The following is a 20,526-nucleotide window of genomic DNA, read 5'->3' as shown; positions in this document are numbered from 1 at the left end:
CTAAAAGTGGTACAAATATTAGAGATTTATTATCAAAGAACAAGATTGGAAGTGGGCAGTTCCAGGTTGGTGCGAGGACCAGACCCTTCCCATATCCCACTCTGCCATCTTCGGCTTGTTAGTGATTTCTCCCCTCATGGTGGCAGAAAGGCTGCAGTAGTCCCAAATATCAAGTCCTCACGTGACCGGCATTTCAAGCAGGAAATAAGGGCTTTCTTCCTTGTGTAGCCCTCACTTATCAAGGAGGAGAATCTTTCCTAGAAGCCCCAGTTGGTTTCCTTTCAGCTAGAACTGGGTCACAGGCCCATCCCTAACTGCAAGAGGAGCTGGGAAAGAATGTGGCACTTCCAATCTATAAACAAATGAAGCAAAAGTGGAGCCGGGCTGGCTGTTGCATGGAGAATCTGCAGTGCCCATCACAGTCTGGGAGCCAAAGATTTCAAGACTGCCTCACTCAGGCCAGGGATAATTGAGAAACAAGGACATCGCACTATTCTTCCAGAGTAAATGAGCCATAGACCTCATCCTTTGGGGGTCGTTAGCTTTTTTAAGGATAGCTTTTAACTCAGGTGAGTAACTTGTTGGTGAAAGACAGAGAGAGGCTATTTTTGAGCCCAGGGACCTTCCTAGTCTTCTCACCTGTTCTAGGCTGTCACCTTCCCTTCCCACAAACCAAAGGAGGAAGTTCATAATTCAGTTCACCTAGTCTAGAAGGTTGGCTAGGCCAGTCACTCTTAAAGGTACTTAAAAGGAAGTGGATGCAGGCTTCACCCCCTTTTACTGCCCCCATGCAGCATCTCACCCATGGTGATGGGGTAATAAGCAGAGAGCAGTGTGAGAAGAGCTACCCTTTCCCCCTGAGAAGGATGCCGCAAATCAGCAGTTCCCCTACAATCTACATTCCCACAGTCATGGCCAGAGTTTGGGCCCATAGCATCTCTCATCTGGGCTCCCAATCAAATTTCTCCATCGCAAGAAAGACTGCAGACAGCAAGGTGGATGGAGAGCTCCGGAAGAACGCCTTTATAAACATCCACAGAAAGCCCTATTTCCAATATCCAATTCCGTTAACAAAGAGAGGAGAAATTTTAAAATTCCAAGGTACTTAGTTACTAATCTGATTCTGGCCTACATGTGGATATTCAATAAATACTTGTTAAATTAAACTGAGTCAAGGTTTTATTTATTCAACCTACTTAAAGCTTATGTAAACCCCTTGGAGATTTGTGTCAAGCTGTTAAGTTGGAAAACATATGAAAAGTAGTATTTTCAATAGACCAGCTTTCCTCTTAATGAGCTTTATGAGCTTAGTGTAAACCGGGGGGGGGGGGGGGGGGGGAGGGGGGAGTGGTTCCAGGCGAGGGGACGGGAAGGAGGAGGGAAGGAGGAAAAAGGAGAAAAGCCTGTTTCTGTCTCCTCTACATTTGCCTTCGTTGCTCTACTTATTAACCAGTTACTGCCCTCTAGCGTTCACTGTATAAATTCTCACCTGAATCCCATTTTTGTCTTTAAAAACCCTGATGACACCAGGGAGCAAACCTCTTGCTTTGCAAATAAGCAAATTGAAGTCCAGAGAGATGAGATGTCGAACTGACCCAGGCGGTCTCCTGGATTCCCGGTTACCCCACTGTAACTTGTCCGGCAAACCCCCGTTATTCAAAACATTTCTCAGACACTGTAATAACTAATCAATAAAAATTACAGCATGCTAATCATTTAATAATACAGGCAGACCTCGGAGATATGGCGGGTTCGGCTCCAGACCACTGCAGTAAAGTGAATACGACAAGAAAGCGAGTCTCACGGATCTTTTTGTTTCCCAGTACATATAAAAGTCATGTTTACACTGTACTATAGTATTAAGTGCAATAGAATTGTCTAAAAAAAGCATATACCTTAATTTTAAAATATTGCTAAAAAATGCTCACCATCATCTGTGCCTTCAGCAATTCGTAGGAGTAACATCAAAGATCATTGATTACAGATCCCCTGAATATAATAATGAAAAAGTTTGAAATATTTCAAGAATTACCAAAATGTGACACAGAGACATGAAGTGAGAAAATGCTGTAGAAAAATGGCACCAATAGACCTGCTTGAGGCAGGGCTGCCATAAACCTTAAATCTGTAAAAAATGCAGCATCTGTGAAGCATGATAAAGCGAAGCACAATGAAATGAGGTATGCCTGTAATTTTAAGTGCTATCTATTATTTCCAATGTTATTCCAAATAAAGCCAAAATTGACTATTGGTCCAGGTTAGATAAGGACTTATAAATAATATTGTTACATGTTAAATTTACTTAGGTTTGGAAAACGCCTAGTTTACTTTTTCTTTGTTTTTTGAAAAAACAGTTAACTAGAACAGACCCAAAGTAGATCTGGCCATTTATCAGAACTTATCATCATCTCCATGCAGGCTAATATTCTGCTAGAATTCTCCCAAAGGAACCTCTTTTGCTCATTGATGGGATAAGGGGGGTTTTGTCATTTTAACTTAGAACACATATTTTCATCATTTAATCATTTTGCTGGTGGGAATAAATTTAAAGTTATCCAGCTGGACGTGTCACTTACAAGAACATTACTGAGTACCAGAAGATTTATTCAGATATTTAATTGGAAGGAAATACATCTGGAGTAAGTTTTATTGGAATTCATATAAAAAGGAAAGTAAATCCATTAGAATTAATACCATAAACAGTCGACTTTATCTGGAACCAGAAATATTAATGAATTGGAGCCTAGGAGTCCTAACCCTTTTTCCTTGTAAAAAGCCAGTCATTTTCCAACTGATGTGGCAATTATTCTTTATTGCTTTAGGTAGAGCTTTGTTTTCAGCTAATATTTTAGAGACAGATCCTTCAAATCACCCAGTTTGTTTCTTCCCCCCGCTTCTTTTCGAAGAACAAGCAAAAAGAAAGCGGTAGGAGGCATCTTTGCCTGTCTTCAAAATACTTGAAAAATCCTGCAAAGATGAGCAAATCAGCAGAACCTCGCTGCATAGGAGCTATTAGTAACTACATGAATAAAGAGACATCTAGGGACCTCCGTGGCAGCCCAGTGGTTAAGGCTCCCCACTTCCACTGCAGGGGGCACGGGTTCAATCCCCGGTCCTGGTCGGGGAACTAAGATCCCACATCCCACAGCCAAAAAAAAAAAAAAAAAAAGAGGCATCTAATGTCCTCCTTAGATGTCAGCATAGATGCCATTGATCAAATAATCAAGCCTCGAGTATCGTTTCCTGCGGAGGGATTCTAAGAGCGTTCTGCCCAAGAGACCCATGCCTATGGCGAGGAACAGAACCCCAAAGAGCACGGTCCCGACCAGGAGCCACTGTTCAAATGCGAGGCCCTGCTGCCCTTCTGGAGCACTGCTCAGGGAGGGCCCGCCAGAGCTGGCCTTCCCATCTTCCTGGGAAGCTGCTGTATTTGTAGTGGGAGAATTCACATTTGACAAAGGAAACGTAGCAGGGTTCCGGGCAGCCTCTGTGTTCAAAGTCAAGCTGGAAATGTCTCTAAAGGGCACCGTGTCTGGTGGGCCTTTCGAGTCCGTCGATGCCCTAAAGATGGAAGTCGGAACCTCAGTTGTGGTCGTGTTAGTGACCGTGGCTACAGGTGGGGCAGAGGTGGCCCCCTGAGGCTGCGAAGTCACAGAAGGTATCCCTGCAGCGTTGGTGGCAGGGAGAGATGCAGGCTTTGGAGTGGCCAGGATGGTGGGCAGAGCAGCATCTGCCACTGTACTGGGGAACGCTGTCACATTTTCAGGCAGCAGGTGAGCTACTGTTTGTTCTGAGGAAGATGGTGACTTCTCAGAGTGGCCTTTTTCTTTATAAACAGTCCACTGTGGACTCACCAGATCAATCTTGAGTAGTTTCTCCAAGTGATCTGAGGATCCGGACTTCTGAGAAAATGAATCTCTCCATAAGACCGTGGGCTCTGAATCACCTGTGGGAGGAGGGGGCGTGGGAGTGATGGTGTGTGAAGACCTGCTGCGGAAGAGAGACTCTTCTTGGGTTACCTCCTGGCTTGGCAAATCAGTTCCCGCCAAAGATGGAAAATCTGAAGACGGAAAGAAAATTTTAAAAAGACCTCCATATTTCCATGCGAAGGGAAGTTAACAAGGACAAACGTTATCAGCTTGTTCAGTAAGACCTCAAACTGTTGATTCTTGATATTTCATGGTGCAAAATGGAAAAATACGAATGGCTAAATCAGATCCCGAGGACCCTGCCTCTCCCCCCAGATGCTGTGGTTTATTTCTAGAGTGTTGGCCCAGAGAAGAGAAATGTGCGGAGGAGGATGGGGCAAATGAAGGAAGAGGTGGGAGGGGAACAGCAGAGATGCTAAGAGGAGCTCAGCATGGGCAGCAAGAGGTTTAGGAAGATGGGGACCCTTCAGGGGCCAAGGCCAGGGAAGGTAGCTGGGCTGGGATGATGCGGCAGGAAGAGGACTGGCAGAGAAAATGCTGGTGTGAGGCACGAGCTGTGCCAGCTGGGACTGCAGTGACAACAGGGAAGCAAGCAATCCCTAGGGGAGATATCATGGGGGGGGTGGGGGCATAGCCCACAGGACAATGAGGAGAGGAGACAAAATCCCAGTGACTTGCCTTCCACAAGGAGGAGGAGGAGGAAGCTGGAGGGTCCCTGAAGCCAAGGCAGCAGCACAAAGCTGATGACGTTTTTCAATGAAAAAAATGGGTTTCAGGGACTTCCCTGGTGGTCCGGCAGTTAAGACTGCGTGCTCCCAATGCAGGGGGCCCAGTTTTGACCCCTGGTCAGGGAACTAGATCCTGCACGCCGCAACTAAGAGCCTGCATTTTTATATTTTTAATATTTATTTATTTATTTGGTTGCATCAAGTCTTGGTTGCGGCACACGGGATCTTCCTTGCGGCATGTGGAATCTTTCGTTGTGGCACACAGGCTTCTTTCTAGCTGTGGCGCATGGGCTCCAGAGCGCATGGGCTCAGTAGCTGTGGCACACGGGCACAGTAGTTGTGGCAGGCGGGCTCAGTAGTTGTGGCACGTGGGCTCTAGAGCACGCGGGCTTAGTTGCCCCGCAGCATATGGGATCTTAGTTCCCTGACCAAGGATCGAACCCACATCCCCTGCATTGGAAGGTGGATTCTTTTTTTTTTTTTTTTTTTTTTGCGGTACGCGGGCCTCTCACTGTTGTGGCCTCTCCCGTTGTGGAGCACAGGCTCCGGACGCGCAGGCTCAGCGGCATGGCTCACAGGCCCAGCCGCTCCGCGGCATGTGGCATCTTCCCGGACCGGGGCACGAACCCGTGTCCCCTGCAATGGGCAGGGGGACTCTCAACCACTGCGCCACCAGGGGAGCCCATGGAAGGTGGATTCTTAACCACTGGACCACCAGGGAAGTCCCAATAAATAAATATTAAAAAAGAAAAGAAAAAAACAACCAGCTTTCAGCACTGTACTCAGGGGAGGAAGGCAATCTGAGAGATTTTCTTTTGACCCTTGAAGATTAAAATTTTAGAGCCAATATGTTAGGTTCTGAGGACCATGGACCAGTATTTGAAATCATTATGGCCACGTGGCTAGCATAAAGAGCAGAAAGTCACACAGTCTCAACTCCTGCTGAGGAGGAACCAGCCTCAGATCCTCCTGCTGTGTGAGAAAGTTTAGAGTTTTGCTCTTTGTCACACATGCTGTTTATCACAGCTCGAACTGAAAAGGCTGGTTAAAGCAATCCGGGGCAGAGAAAGACCACTTGAATTGCTCTGTATCACTCTGCTACTTGGCTAATCATTTCACTTAAATTAGAACGGCAGAAACACAAGGAAGGAAGCAAAGGTGATTCTCCCCTCTTCTTTTTTCCGTCTTCTATTTCAACTCCCCTGAATAACAGTTTCTAAACTAGACCTCACTCTCCGCTCTGCTAACAAATAGATCCAGAGGCAACTTCAGATTTGTGACATCTTTGACTACTCTCTAAGCTTCACACTACTCAGAGGTCCTTTAGAACTGTCACTTATTAATCCATCTAGGACAGGGGTCAGCATATTATGGCCACTTATCTTTATATGGCTTGCGAGCTAAGAATGGTTTCCACATTCTTAAATGATTGAAAAAAATCAAGAAGGATAATATTTTGTAACATGTGAAAGTTATATGAAATTCACATTTCAGTGTCCATAAATAAAGTTTTATTGGCATACAAGCATGCCCATTTGTTTACATATTGTCTATGGCTGCTTCTACTACAAGGAGAGAAGTGAGGAGGTCCGACAGATTGCATACGGCCCACTAAGCCTAACAGACTTGCCTGAAAAGCCTAAAATACTTATTATTTGGCCCTCGACAGAAAAAATTTGTGGACACCTGCTCTAGGACACTCTAAAATAGAATTTAGATGCCTGAAATTCCTCCAATAATGCTGAAGAAAAGAGATTCTGCTGCAGGTGATATCACATTCATAGCCATAGTGTCACCACGAGGTAAACAGCCCCTGTATTTTTAGGTCGTGTCAGATATTTTTAAAGAGAGCAGGACTCATCATATTTCATTTTAAAGTTTAAAAAGAAGGCTAAATAAATGCTCTGTGATATGTGTGAACTCAAAACTTAAAATAAGGCCATTGACAAGAATGACCAAAACAGCAGTTTTCTTTCTCAAGAATACAAGGTCATAAATAAAGCAAAGCTAGGGCTATTCCCACTGCTTGATAAGATTCATCTATTGGCAAAGATCCTAGAACCACACAGGGATCCTCCACACCTGCTCCATTCACCTCACCCACTGATGTTTGCCTTTGGGGTGTGGTGTTTTCTCTCAGTCACCTAGCCATGAGCTACAGAAGGAGCTGGGAAATGTGTCCTCAACCGCTCTTTTGAGTTTCATTTTCAAGTGACTTCACTAGATAAAAAAATTTAGGGACTATTAACTTGGCAACCAGCTGAGCAAATAGACTTTCAATTTATTCTATTTCTGAATTCCCCTATTCTAGTCCTTGGAGGAATGACAGACCACCAAGCTCCAAAAACAAACAAACAAACAAACATTAAATAACACCAAGCTGCAATGGTTTTACAGAATGAACAGAGCACACTGTTATCTTTCAAACTTTCAGTCTGTAAATATTAGTCAATTACAGGAAAGAGAGTTCATCTGGAAACAAACCACCAAACTTATATCTACTGAATTTCACTCTGACCAGGAAGCAGATATTTATTTTTATGGGGCAATCTCAATCCATCAACACGGGCAGATTCATAAATAGAATTACAAACACAATTTGTAAACATCTGTAGATACAGACAGCCTGCTGCACACCAGGTCCGGGGTTGGTGCCACTTTGCCCCTAGATAGCCACCGGCTCTGGGCTGATGGTGCCCCCTGGTGGCTGACACAGGAACTGTTCGATTCTAATTCCACTTCTTTCACTACCTTCACACTTGCCCTTAAAAGGTTTAGGCACAAGCCAAGTTCCCTTTTCTCCCACTTCCACTGGAGAAAATGGAATCTTTACCACAAACTACCTCTTTATACATGCATTATAAAATCAGTAACATGACAGAAGTATTATGAAAGTTATAAAACAAATTCAACAATAATTTCTATCATGTGCCAGCAACTATTAACATTTATGCATACCTTAAAATTAAAATTTTTTTCATGTAATTTAAAAACTGGGTGTTTTTCACCTGAAATTTAGGTGACATTTTATTTCTACATCTCAAACTTATTTTTTAACATCTGCATTGTATTCCCTCAGGTGGATCCATTATACTTTATACCCAACCATTCCCTAGCATTTGGACATTTAAGCTGTAGAAACTTTTAAACTAATTTCCTTTAAACTAATTCCAAAAGTGCTGTTTTCACTTTTTAAACTAATTACGCGATAAACAGTTTCACAACAACAGGTTTTTCTTTGGTATAGATTTTTATGGAAGTCGAATGACTAGATTCAATTACCTATAATTTCTTTAATATTCTGCTTTAATTGTGAAATAGCTGATAGACATAGGGAACACACACTGACAGTGGAAGAAAGGACACAATAAGAAGAGGCAGTGAGAAGGGATCAGATAGGCAGGTGTGATGGTCCAACTTCCACCTGATGGGAGCTCTTGAAGGAGAAAAATAAACATTCCAATTAGTGTCTTGAGCCCTGACCTCACTGGAAACTCAGCCTGTGATGTCCATTTTCTGCTGGATACCATCCCCGGGTGTCCAACAGGCTCTGTCACGTTCCAGGTGATGAAAAAAAAAAGAGGACAGGCTTCCCTGATGGCGCAGTGGTTGAGAGTCCGCCTGCCGATGCAGGGGACACGGGTTCGTGCCCCAGTCCGGGAAGATCCCACGTGCCGCGGAGCGGCTAGGCCCGTGAGCCATGGCCGCTGAGCCTGCACGTCCGGAGCCTGTGCTCCGCAACGGGAGAGGCCACAACAGTGAGAGGCCCGCGTACCGCAAAAAAAAAAAAAAAAAAAGGAGGCCAAGCAAGAAGCCATATCCGCACAACCCTGTAGGTCCCGGTGTTTTTAGCCAAGATTATATATAGATGTAAAGGAGGCGAACAGTCAGGGGCAACTGCCCTGGCCAGTGTGAAGCCCAGAAGGGGCAGGGAGACGACAAGATACTTTCCACCCAAGGAAAGATCCTGGCTGCTCTGAGAGGCCTAATTTGTTCTGTGCCGTAGTCTTTTTAAAAAATTATTCTTTTTAACAACTGTGGTAAAATATACTACATACAATGTACCACTTTAACCCGTTTTTATTTTGCAGTACGCGGGCCTCTCACTGTTGTGGCCTCTTCCATTGCGGAGCACAGGCTCCGGACACGCAGGCTCAGCAGCCATGGCTCACGGGCCCAGCCGCTCCGTGGCATGTGGGATCTTCCCGGACCGGGGCACGAACCCCTGTCCCCTGCATCAGCAGGCGGACTCTCAACCACTGCGCCACCAGGGAAGCCCCTTTAACCTGTTTTTAAGAGTATAGTTCCGTGGCATTGAGTTTGTGCAACCCTTACCATCAACCATCTCCAGAATTTTTCATCAGGCAAAAGTGAAACTTTGTACCTTATCTGCCAATCTTTTTAGACTTGGGCTTCTACCACTGTGTAGGAAGAATTTACACAAGCAATCTGTGCTTTACGCTCCTGTTTAAGGGAATGTTTGACACATCAGGTGTTCCTGCTTCATGAACGAAACTCAGACACAGCCTCACTCAGGGGACAAAGCAGAGTCAGTGTCCGGATGCCCCGGGCAGCATCATTCCCCAGAGAACCCTGATTGCACTCTCCCTCCCAACCGCAAATCCACTTCCCCGGCTCAGTAGACGGCACTGCCATCCATCCAGATGCTCAAGCCCAGGACTAGGACTCAGCTTCACTCTTCTCTTTTCCTCATTCCCCACATCCACACCACCAGCAAGCCCTGTCAACGCTATCACTGAAATGGCTCGTGTGTTTATTTCCCTCCATCTCTTCCACCGTCTCCCTGGTCCCCAAGGCCACAGCCTTTCACTCGGATCTCATCCCAGCCTCCTACCCAGTCTTCCCACATGCCCTCTTGCTGCTGCGTCATTGTCCATTCCCAATAGAGCAGTCACAGTGACCTTTGAGAAATCACCTTTAGAACAGCTCGTTATACATGCCTGCTGAAAACCTTCCAATGTCTTTCCATCATGCACCGAAAATAAAAACTCCCTACCCCTACAGAGCTTGATGGGATGGCCCCACTTTCCTTCCTTCTTGCATAGCACTCCTTTCATGGTTCACCTGTGAGTCAGCTGCTGAGATTGGAGTGTTTGAACAAACACTCCCAAACCATTCTGCCTTAGGATATTAGAATAGGCTGTTTCCTCTGCCTGGAAGGTCTTTCTACAATCTTCTCACATCCGGCTCCTCCGTCTTCAGATCTCAGCTTAGGGGTTACATCTTCACAGACACTTCCCCTGATCACCTAATACAGCCGGTCCACTCAGTGACTATCTTTTTTTTTTTTTTTTTTTTGGCTGTGCTGTGTGGCATGCGGGATTTTAGTTCCCCGAACAGGGATCGAACCTGCACCCCCTGCAATGGGAGCGAGGAGTCTTAACCACTGGACTGCCAGAGAAGTCCCTCTGTGATTATCTATTACGTTGTCTTAGCTCAATTATCTGCATAGCTCTTATGACTATTTTTTTAAATGGGAATTTTATGTTTTAATTTTCTCTGCTTTGAAAATATATTATTATATAAAGGCCATGTTTCATTTTATTATGATCACTGTTATTTATTTATTTAAAATTTTTTATTGAAGTATAGTTGATTTACAATGCTGTGTTAATTTCTGCTGTACAGCAAAGTGATTCAGTTTATATATATACTTTTTTTTTAAGGGTAACCACCTTTTTTAAAAAATAACTTTATTTTATTTATTTATTTATTTTTGGCTGTGTTGGGTCTTTGTTGCTGCCCACGGGCTTTCCCTAGTTGCGGTGGGGGGGGGGCTACTCTTCGCTGTGGTGCGCAGGCTTCTCCTTGCGGTGGCTTCTTGTTGCGGAGCACGGGCTCTATGCGCACGGGCTTCAGTAGCTGTGGCACGGAGGTTCAGTAGTTGTGGCTCACAGGATCTAGAGCGCAGGCTCAGCAGTTGTGGCGCACGGGCTTAGTTGCTCCGCGGCATGTGGGATCCTGCCCGACCAGGTCTCGAACCCGTGTCCCCTGCATTGGCAGGCGGATTCTTAACCCCTGCGCCACCAGGGAAGTCCTACATTCTTTCTTTTATATTCTTTTCCATTACGGTTTTTCATAGGATTTTGTTTTTTTTTGGCTGCAGTGGGTCTTCGTTGCTGCATGCCGACTTCCTCTAGTTGCGGTGAGTCGGGGCTACTCTCCGTTGCGGTGCGCGGGCTCCTCATTGCAGTGGCTTCTCTTGTTACGGAGCATGGGCGCTAGGCGTGTGGGCTCAGTAGTTGTGGCGCATGGGCTTAGTTGCTCTGCGGCATGTGGGATCTTCCCGGACCAGGGCTCGAATCCGTGTCCCCTGCATTGGCAGGCAGATTCTTAACCACTGTGCCACCAGGGAAGCCCTTTCATAGGATACTGAATATAGTTTCCTGTGCTATACACTAGGACCTTGCTGTTTATCCATTCTATATATAAAAGCTTACATCTGCTAACCCCAGCCTCCCACACTCCATTCCTCCTCAACCTCTTACCCCTGGGCAACCACAAGTCCGTTCTCTATGTCTGTTCTCTATGTCCATGGTGACTATTTTTCTTGATTATTTATTTATTAAGGTTATTGTCTCTCTCTCCTAAAATATTAGTTCTATAAATGAGAACCTTGTTTTTCATGTTTAGTGTCGTATCTTTCTATCCTTAAGGCATAAAAAGTGCTTGACACATAGGAGATGCTAAATAAAATTTGTTTCTTATTTAATAAATGCAGGGAATATTATTAATACCTAAGCGTGTAAGGACAAAAACTTTATAAAACTGAAATAAAAGTAAACTTCATACTTGAAAGCATTTCATCCTGAAAAATTAGCTAGCCAAAATCTCACCAAGGCATATCCAAATAATTATATTATTTTTACTTGTTTATTTTCTGTATTCTGAGCAAATATGTAATTTCCGAATGTGGAGACTCTATTTCCAATGCCTTGCACAGAATTTGGCATGTAGCTTTTTCTCAAAAACTTCTTAAATGAGCTTCCTTCCAGGTCTGGATAATAAAATCCAGTGAGTTTGATTTCAGAGAATGTGATTACAAAATAATTGGAACCTAATGACAAATGTACCGGAATTTTATATACTGTATTTACATCATCTTAACCCTTTCAAAGCAGTCACCCCTGGAGACCTGCAGACTTATTCCAGTGTTGCTGACATGGTTCTAAAGACGTGTTTCAAAATGTTTACATGAAAGATCTGTGTGCCTTTTACCTTAAGAAGGTAAAAACAAAAACAAAACAAAATACTATCATTCATATGTATAAAATACTTTAACTGGAAAAAAGAAAGATGTTTGGTTGAATCAACTGAATTTTAAATCATGAGATTTTTTCTGATGTGCCTCTACATTTGTGATCCCTTTTGGCAGTTCTTCTTAAACTCTTGCAGAAAACCTTTCTACATGAATCCTATCCTTAAAAGACAAAGAACAATGTTTTTCTTACCTCTAATTATCCTGTAACTCATAAGTCCCTTTGCTGGTTTCAGGGGACAGGCTTCCTCACTGGGACAGAAAAACAGGTAGCAGTTGGGTAGTTTAGTTGTTTTTCGAGTGTCGAAGATCATCAAGTTACATGCTTTGTTCCCTGCAATGAAAGGTTTCATAAGCATTATTCTGAAATAGGATCTTCCAAAGAATACCGCGAGCAGGAAAACATTTATTCTGGTGGCCAACACAAAAGCCTTTGTTCATTGCCCGCTGGCCGCTGAGTCATTTCCTTTTCCTTAGTTTAGGCACTGAAAGCAATTTTTAAAGACCTTGGGTTTAAAAATCAGAATGAAGGTAATTTTGGTGAAACATTTTTAATAGTACATTTCATTCTTTAGAAAGAAGCCTTCCATTTGCTAAAATATTTATCAAAACATACATAGAAATACTGAGTCTACAACTCACTACTGAGTCTGACCTCAGGAAATGGATCTAACCCTAATGACTGTACGTACCTCTTGCATCCTGAAGGCATCTTAGATGCCTACGAAGCCATTAGTCTGGTTTTCTTGGTGTGGGGCGAGGGGAGGGTGGTGGGCACGGAGGGTCAATAAATTCAGCCTTATACATATCATGCCTCCTTCCACAGTGGAGCTGCATAGCATATGGAATGCCAAGTCTATTTTTTACTTTTATCAGTACCATTCTTCTTTTGGTTCTTCAAATTTCTGCTCTTATCATTTTTGTTTGTCTCCCAATCAGGCAGTGGTCAGGGATCACCCTTGACTCTCCCAGTGGGAAATAAGACTGAGTTCGTTTCTGCAGGGGTTTTAACCTATCATGTCTTCATTATCCAGGTAACAAGAAAGGTACTCTGGTTACTTTGGCTTTTCCTTTTCCCACGATGTGATAATTCTACAAACCATTTTTGGGAGCACTTAGGTAGAGGGGAGGATCCATAGGGTCCAAGTTGTACACAAAATTTTGTGTCCTTTGTATTTGTGGGCATTTTTCTAGAGTCTGTGGCTATAGGCAAATTATCAAAGTGCTTTTTTGGAACCCTAAACGGTCAAAAACCAACGCTCAGTAAAAGAGGGAAAAGTCTGAGATCCATTAACTGAGACCCACGGGTACCTCTGCTTACAGTAAAGCAGTAACAGTACTTTTGCTTGTAGAATAAAGCCACAAACCCTCATTTCTTACTAAACACCTATCACGGAACTGAAGAGAAATGCAAGGTTTCCTATGTTGCCAGGATACGCCCACATGGCATTCAGTCCTATTTGCAGGTGATGTTTCTATTCCACATGTATGTTGATATCAACATTTAAAGAAAAACTAGAAATTTAAATGAGATCTCTATGACTTCCATAAATTACCTCTCTATGAAGTGTCCAAAAGCACACAGCTCAATTTGAGAAGATCATTGAAGTATTTGTTTCCTCCTGACAGCAAATACCTGGTGTCATTTCTACCCAAATTCTCTAGTTCTCTGATTCTCTAACACCAACGGGGTGTCTTACAATTCAATTTGATTCTAATACTAACTGCCTGGAGTGAGTGTCAGACCCCACCGGTCTAGGGCTCAGTCCCATCAGATTATCCCCACTCAAACGCCAGTCACAGTATCAGGTCCCCAGGTCACTCACACATACGGCAAACTTGGCTATCACCCCCCCACCCCAGGTTCAATAACTTGCTCGAACTACTCGCAGAACTCAGGAAAATGCAATACTTACCGTTATAATTTATTACAAAGGATGCAAATGAACAGCCACATGAAGAGGTACATAGGGTGAGGTCTGGAAGGGTCCCAAGTGCAAGAGTCTCTGTCCCTGTGGAGTTGGGGTGCCTCCTGGCACATGGATGTGTTCACCAACTTGGAAGCTCCCTGAACCCATTGTTTAGGGGTTTTCATGGAAGTTTTATTACGTAGGCATAATTGATTAAGTCATTGGCCATTGGCGACTGAATTCAATCTCCACCCCCTTTCCCCCTACCTGGAGGTGGGTGGAGGAGACTGAAAGTTCCAAGCTTCTAAGCAAAGCTTGGTCTTTCTGGCAACTAGCAGCTATCCTGGCGCGATCGAGGGTCCTACCGTAAGCTCAGGTATGACTGAATGGGGCTCATTATGAATAACAGAAGAAGCTCCTATGCTCAGAAAATTCCCAGGGTTTTAGGACCTCTGTGCCAGGAATCAGGGACAAAGACTATAAATAAATATAAATATGCAAAAGTCTGTGTCCTTCAATTTCATGTCCATGTGCATTTATCTTATTATACCACAATCATTATAGGATGAAACGGAAATAAAGATCTAAGAGAAAACATATGATTTAGTCAGCTGATAAATCAAGTAAGGATCACAAGTCCAGTGTTCACTTAGCTCTTCTAGGGTCCTTGATGACAAGGTCTTTTCCATCTTATTCATTGTTTTATCTCCAGCACCTACCGAGGCATTAGGTGCTCAATAAACTTATGTGTATTTTTTGTTTGTTTATTAGATATATACTTCTGTTTTCAGGTCATAGGTTTGGAGCCTGAAATATGCAAGGGCATGGTTCAAACCTGTGGAGCTCGGTTTCCTTCTGTGTCATGGAATGGGTCATCCTAAACCCCTTCCCATGCCTCTTAGATTCTTAGAAGCTGGAATTAGTGGCCAGTGGCTTCCTGACTCACCTGTGCCACCAGCTCCAGGGAAAGGAGATAAAATGGAAATTTTGTGCTTCTACTTAAAACTCAAATGATGATTCTCCTATGGGATGACTTTAGAATTTTACTTTTTGTCTCAACTCCCTTTCTGTTTAAACGTTCTTTCTAATATCACACTGTATTCCAATATTCCATGATGATGGAAGCCAAGCATTTAAATAGGACTTTTGTTTTCAACATCTCAGATGCCTGTTAGAACACAACACCAGTGGTTTTCAACCCTTTTTCTACACACATATCTGAGTGATATATATACACTCATGAGTAACTTTGGCTCAGCTTAGGGGAGGGGAGAGCACACCATGGAACATTCCCTAGTGATTTTGCCACCCACTTTTCTACCCCATTGAGAATCACTAGTACAAACCATTCAGTCTCATCAACCAGCTACTTACATCACAAAACACATAGAATAAAGAGTTGCCAAGGCATTATTACTTACCTGATATGTTTTTTGTTGAGCAGCAAGAATTAACGCAGTCTTCTTGAGTTAATGTGTGTATGGGCTCATTGCCTCTGATTCCCTTGGAAAGGGATGACTGGATGTCAATGACCATATCTTCTAGATTCTTGGTGGAGCAGTTCTGACTGGTGGACAGCCTTAGTGTCAGGAAACAAATTATTACACGAGTGTAAGTCAAGCTCCATCCCTCCCGGAAGAACATTTTAAATTTCAGTTTAGTCTTGGTCTCCAAAGGTCAGATAACTCTCCCTCTGGCCTGAGTTTGCTTCAAGAAGATTGGACAGATGATGGAATTTCTCTCTAGCACAAAAATAGAAAATCATCAATGAGTTTTGTTTCTTTGAACAAACCTAGAGAAGATACCTTTCATTACCTTCAAGTCAATGTAAACAACTCACAATTCATAGAAGGACAGGAATAAACAAGTATTTTTTATTTATTTCACTTTTAATAGATTTGAGACCTTTCATTAAAAACTTGGCAAAAAGCTAGTAAGCACACACACATACACTCTCCCATCAATGCTTAAAATCTGACAAGTATCTATGAAAGAAGAGGCAGTCTGCTTTACAGTTCTAGAATCCTTCCTCTTCTTGCCTCTCCTAAGCAGGAGGGGAAAGGACACAAAATCTGTGGTCATTGATGAAGCAGTGATCATCGCTTTGGACATATTTTCTTTCTCAGTAATAACAATTAGCATTTTTAAATCACCTACTGAGTGGTAGGCAATGCGCTAAGAAAATTACATACACTGTCCTTCTAGGAATTAGCCCATCAACAGGGGGAATATTCTGGCTCAGCTGAAGGAAACTGTAGGGGCAAGTGTTCTTTTTGACATCCCTAAAAACACAAAAGTCATAATACATATAATGCCATTGGTGAGCTGGTTCTTCCAGAAAAAAAAATGTGGAACTGGCGAGGCTATACCAGAAAATATCCTCATTTCCAGAATACAAATTGTTCACTAAATGACAGCCTAGATCAGAATTACCGCTTCTTTAATTTTTTTTTTTTTTTTTTTTTGGTTATGAACCCTTTGGTACTCTCGTGATGCTTAGGCTCTCTTCTGACATGTTTTAAAATACATAAAAGACATGTTGTTAAATGTATAAAATGAAATATATAGGATTACAAAGGAAGATAGTTATATTGAAATATAATTACTGAAATGTTTTTAAAATGTGCCTATAAGACTCTGATGAAAGATATCAAAGAGGATCTAAATAAATGGAGAGATATTCCATGTTCCTCAATAGGACTACTCAATATTGCTAAGATGTCAGTTCTTCCCAACTTGATCTACAGATTCAGTGCAATTCCAATCAAAATCTCAGCAAGTTCTTTTATAGACCTCAACAAACCAATTTTAAAGTTTACATGGAAATGCAACAAGGCCCAGAATAGTCAACACAATACTGAAGAAGAACAAAGCTGGAGGACTGACACTACCTGACTTCAATACTTACCAGAAAGCACTGCTAATCAAGACAATGTAGTACTGGCAAAAGAACAGACAAAGAGATCAATGGAACAGAATAAGGAGCCCAGAAGTAGACCCACACAAATACAGCCAACTTATCTTTGACAAAGGAGCAATGGCAATTCAATGGAGAAAGGATGTTCTTCTCAAAAATGGTGCTGGACAATTGGATATCCACATGCAAAAAAAAATCTAGACACTGACCTTACATCTTTCACAAAACCTAACTCATAATGGATCATAGACCTAAATGTAAAATGCAAAACTATAAAACTCCTATGTAACATAGAATAAAGTCTCTGTGACCTTAGATTAGGTGAGTTTCTAGATCACACCACCAAAAGCACAATCCATGAAAGAAAAGATTGATAGGTTGGATTCCATGAAAATTAAAACCTTCTGCTCTGTGCAAGACCCTGTTAAGAGAATGAAAAACTAAGCCACAGACTGGGAGAAGGTATTTGCAAAACACACATGTGATAAATAACTGGTAGCTAAAATATACAAAGAACTTTTAAAACTTACCAAAAAGAAAACAAACAACCCAATTTAAAGTGAGCAAAAGACCTGAACAGATACCTCACCAAAGAAACATATGAAAAGGTGCTCAATATCATTGTCATTAGGAAATTGCAAATCAAAACAACGAGATGCCACTACACACCTATCAGAATGGCTAAAATCCAAAAAACTGACAATGCTAAATCCTGACAAAAACCTGCATACAACTATTTATAGCAGTTTATTCATAATTGCCAAAAAACTGGAAGCAACTAAGATGTCCCTCAATAGGTGAAGGGATAAACAAACTGGTATACCCACACAATCGAATATTTTTCAGCAGTAAAAAGAAATGAGCTGGGCTTCCCTGGTGGCACAGTGGTTGAGAATCTGCCTGCCGATGCAGGGAACACGGGTTCGAGCCCTGGTCTGGGAAGATCCCACATGCCGCGGAGCAACTAGGCCCGTGAGCCACAATTACTGAGCCTGCGCGTCTGGAGCCTGTGCTCCGCAACAAGAGAGGCCATGACAGTGAGAGGCCTGCGCACCGCGATGAAGAGTGGCCCCCGCTTGCCACAACTAGAGAAAGCCCTCACACAGAAACGAAGACCCGACACAGCCAAAAATAAATAAATAAATAAATAAATTTATTAAGGAAAAAAAAAAAAAGAAATGAGCTATCAAGCCACAAAAAGAGTAACCTTAATTGCATATCGCTAAGTGAAAGAAGCCAGTGTGAAAGGTATGATTCCAACTCTATGACATTCTGGAAAAGGCAAAACCACATCGACAGTAAAACATCAGTGGTTGTCTGCAGGAAAGGGAAGGGCTGAATAGGTGGAGCACAGGGGATTTTTAGGACAGTGAAACTATTCTATATGATGCTGTAATGATGTATATGTCATTACATTTGTCAAAACCTATAGGGCTGTAGACATAAGAGTGCATCCTAATATAAATAGGTAGACTTTGGTCAGTAAAAAAAAAAAAAATCAAAACAGTTTTTTAAAAAAACAGTACATGGTAATACAGCACAAGTCTAATACCTTCCTTGCTATCTGTTATGTCCAACTTTCTAAAACAGTAAAATGAAAATAACATTTATGGTTCTCTATGCTAAGCACTTTACATATATTATGTCATTTAATCCTTACAAGAATCCTATAAGCGAGATCCCATTACCTCCATTTTCAGCTAAAATAAAAACAACTGTGTGATAAATAACAGATGGTAGGTCTAATCATTGCCATAATTTTGAAGTAGTGTTGAATGTAATGATTTTGAGATATATACAGTAAGTAACATGACATGGAAATATCTATGATTTCTACCGGTGGCAAATCAGAGCTACCCTACCACTAATACTACTGCGGCTTTTGCCTACATGCCTCTTAAAGGAAATACTACACTGCATTTAGAGGTTAGCAAAATAAACTTTTCCACCCAAGTTCACAGACTTTCTGAATACTGTCCATGGACTCCCCTGGTTAAGAATCCTGGCACAAGTTACTTTTTATGCTCCCACACTTTCCAAGTCACTGGAGAAAACAAAACAGGAACAAAAAAAGAAAAACCAGGCCAACACTTCACTTTGAATGGATTCTAAGAATCTCTCCTCAAGCCGCTGCAAAGAAACCTGAACTGTGCCAGGGGATGCACGGGAGGAGCTGTGCTTTCAGTACCAGCATCTTGATTGCTCCTGGATCACAAGCAATACTGAAGAGCTTATCTCATGAATGATACCAAACAATGATTAGGTAAATTAATTCTTCTAATACATTATTATTTAGGCCTTAAAGGTCCAAAGATGAATAGATTTTTAAAACGTGGCAAATATATTAAATGGAATATTATTCAGCTACAAAAAGGAATGAAATTCTCATACATGCTACAATCTTGAAATCATTATGCTAAGTGAAATAAACTGGATACAAGAGAACAAATATCGTATGATTGCACTTATCTAAAGTATCTAGAATAGGCAAATTCACAGAGATAAAAAGTAGAGTCGAAGTTACTAGAGGTTGGTGGAGAAGGGAATGGGGAGTTACTGTTGAATGGGTACAGAGTTTTCCTATCGGGGATGCCACAAATGTCCTGAAAATGGACAGTAGTGATGGTTACCCAATCATGTGAACGTACTTAATGCCACTAAATTGTACACTTAAAATGATCAAAGTAATACATTTTGTTACAGTATATCTATTTTACCACAATAAAGAGATCAAAACAAGCTTACAATTTAAAAAAAAAAGGTTCACAGTGAAGTTGAATCCTGTTGAGATAGAGTGGGAAAAGGATACAGGTGGGAAGGAGACGATGCACCTGAGCTTTCATGCCTGCTGACTAGAGTTACCGGCTCGTACCTGCAATCAGTCAAATAGTAGAAATCATTTTTCTCACAGCATAATCTAACTTAATTTATCGAGGGGTTTATAACTGTGTATAAACACACACTCTACCGAGTATTAGACAGTTAGCGGGTTCGATAAATACAGGATACAAATCATACAAGAAAAAATGGGAAATCTGCCCTTTCTTTGAGGAAAGGTACATGGCTCACTAAACCATGCTTCTGACCCTGCTGCTGGCTTGCCTAAAGACCCTCTCCGGGATACGGGGGCCACCAGCATCCGGCTCAGCCAGTTCTCCGAGCTCCCGGAGGGGCGGAGGACGCTCACCCCGGGAAAGGGCGGCGGGCGCCGCTGCCCCCGCAGGTGGCGATACTGCCCGCGGGGGCTGGAGGGGAGGATGGAGAGCCTTTACCTGGAGACCGGAGGACCGGGCCCTGCTGCCCTCCCGGTGCAGGGCAGCCCCGCGCTCTCGGGGAAGCAGCGGCGGATCCGCGAGGGGCTCGGCGAGGACGCCTGGGAGGCTCCGCAGCTCCCGCCCAGCCCTGGGTTTGTGCTTCACGAGTTCCTGCTTCCGTTGCGACGGCCGAAAGTTTGCCGGAGGTGGAAGGGCACGTTCCCGCCCTGCAACCCGGAGCTGCTTCCCAGCAACCTGGAGCAGGCCCCCTGGGCACCGGGGAGCCGGGTCCCCCGGCTCCCCACTCACCCACCCCCGCCCCCGCCCCGCGTAGCCACTGTGCGCGCTGCCAGGGCGGGGGCGCCACCCTCGTGGGTGCCTGAGGGTCTGCAGCTGCGCCTTCTCGCTTCCTGGAGACCAGAGAACAGGCAAATACCCACGATGAAAGTCAAACAGTACACAAATGTACACTGTACAGGCATACCTCCGTTTGCACTTAGCAGAGACTG

At 43.0% G+C, this 20,526-nt stretch overlaps 1 protein-coding gene across 1 annotated transcript; it reads right to left on the bottom strand.

Moving 5' to 3' along the window:
• Positions 1-2,792: 2,792 nt before the first annotated feature.
• MANSC1 (MANSC domain containing 1) lies at positions 2,793-20,274 on the bottom strand. The gene is made up of 4 exons (XM_082634586.1): positions 20,036-20,274; positions 15,268-15,588; positions 12,130-12,270; positions 2,793-4,060 (listed from the first exon to the last, which is right to left on the bottom strand). The coding sequence occupies exons 2-4, from the start codon at positions 15,488-15,490 to the stop codon at positions 3,189-3,191; spliced, it is 1,236 nt and encodes a 411-aa protein (XP_082490712.1). The 5' UTR covers positions 15,491-15,588; positions 20,036-20,274; the 3' UTR covers positions 2,793-3,188.
• Positions 20,275-20,526: the final 252 nt, after the last annotated feature.

This window comes from Mesoplodon mirus, assembly GCF_964341445.2.
Source record: "Mesoplodon mirus genome assembly, chromosome: 11".
In the NCBI taxonomy this organism is placed as follows: domain Eukaryota; kingdom Metazoa; phylum Chordata; class Mammalia; order Artiodactyla; family Ziphiidae; genus Mesoplodon; species Mesoplodon mirus.
The sequence above is the reverse complement of the archived record's forward strand: the minus strand, read 5'-3'. Positions and strand labels throughout refer to the sequence as shown.

What these genes read in the sequence shown, in the direction of transcription:
- MANSC1 (XM_082634586.1), bottom strand. Translation starts at nt 15,490, where the DNA reads ATGTTCTTCCGGGAGGGATGGAGCTTGACTTACACTCGTGTAATAATT. An exon ending in CTCAACAAAAAACATATCAG is followed by an intron (nt 12,271 to 15,267) that starts GTAAGTAATAAT and finishes CTTTCATTGCAG; the next exon opens with GGAACAAAGCATGTAACTTG. An exon ending in GAGTTACAGGATAATTAGAG is followed by an intron (nt 4,061 to 12,129) that starts GTAAGAAAAACA and finishes TTCCGTCTTCAG; the next exon opens with ATTTTCCATCTTTGGCGGGA.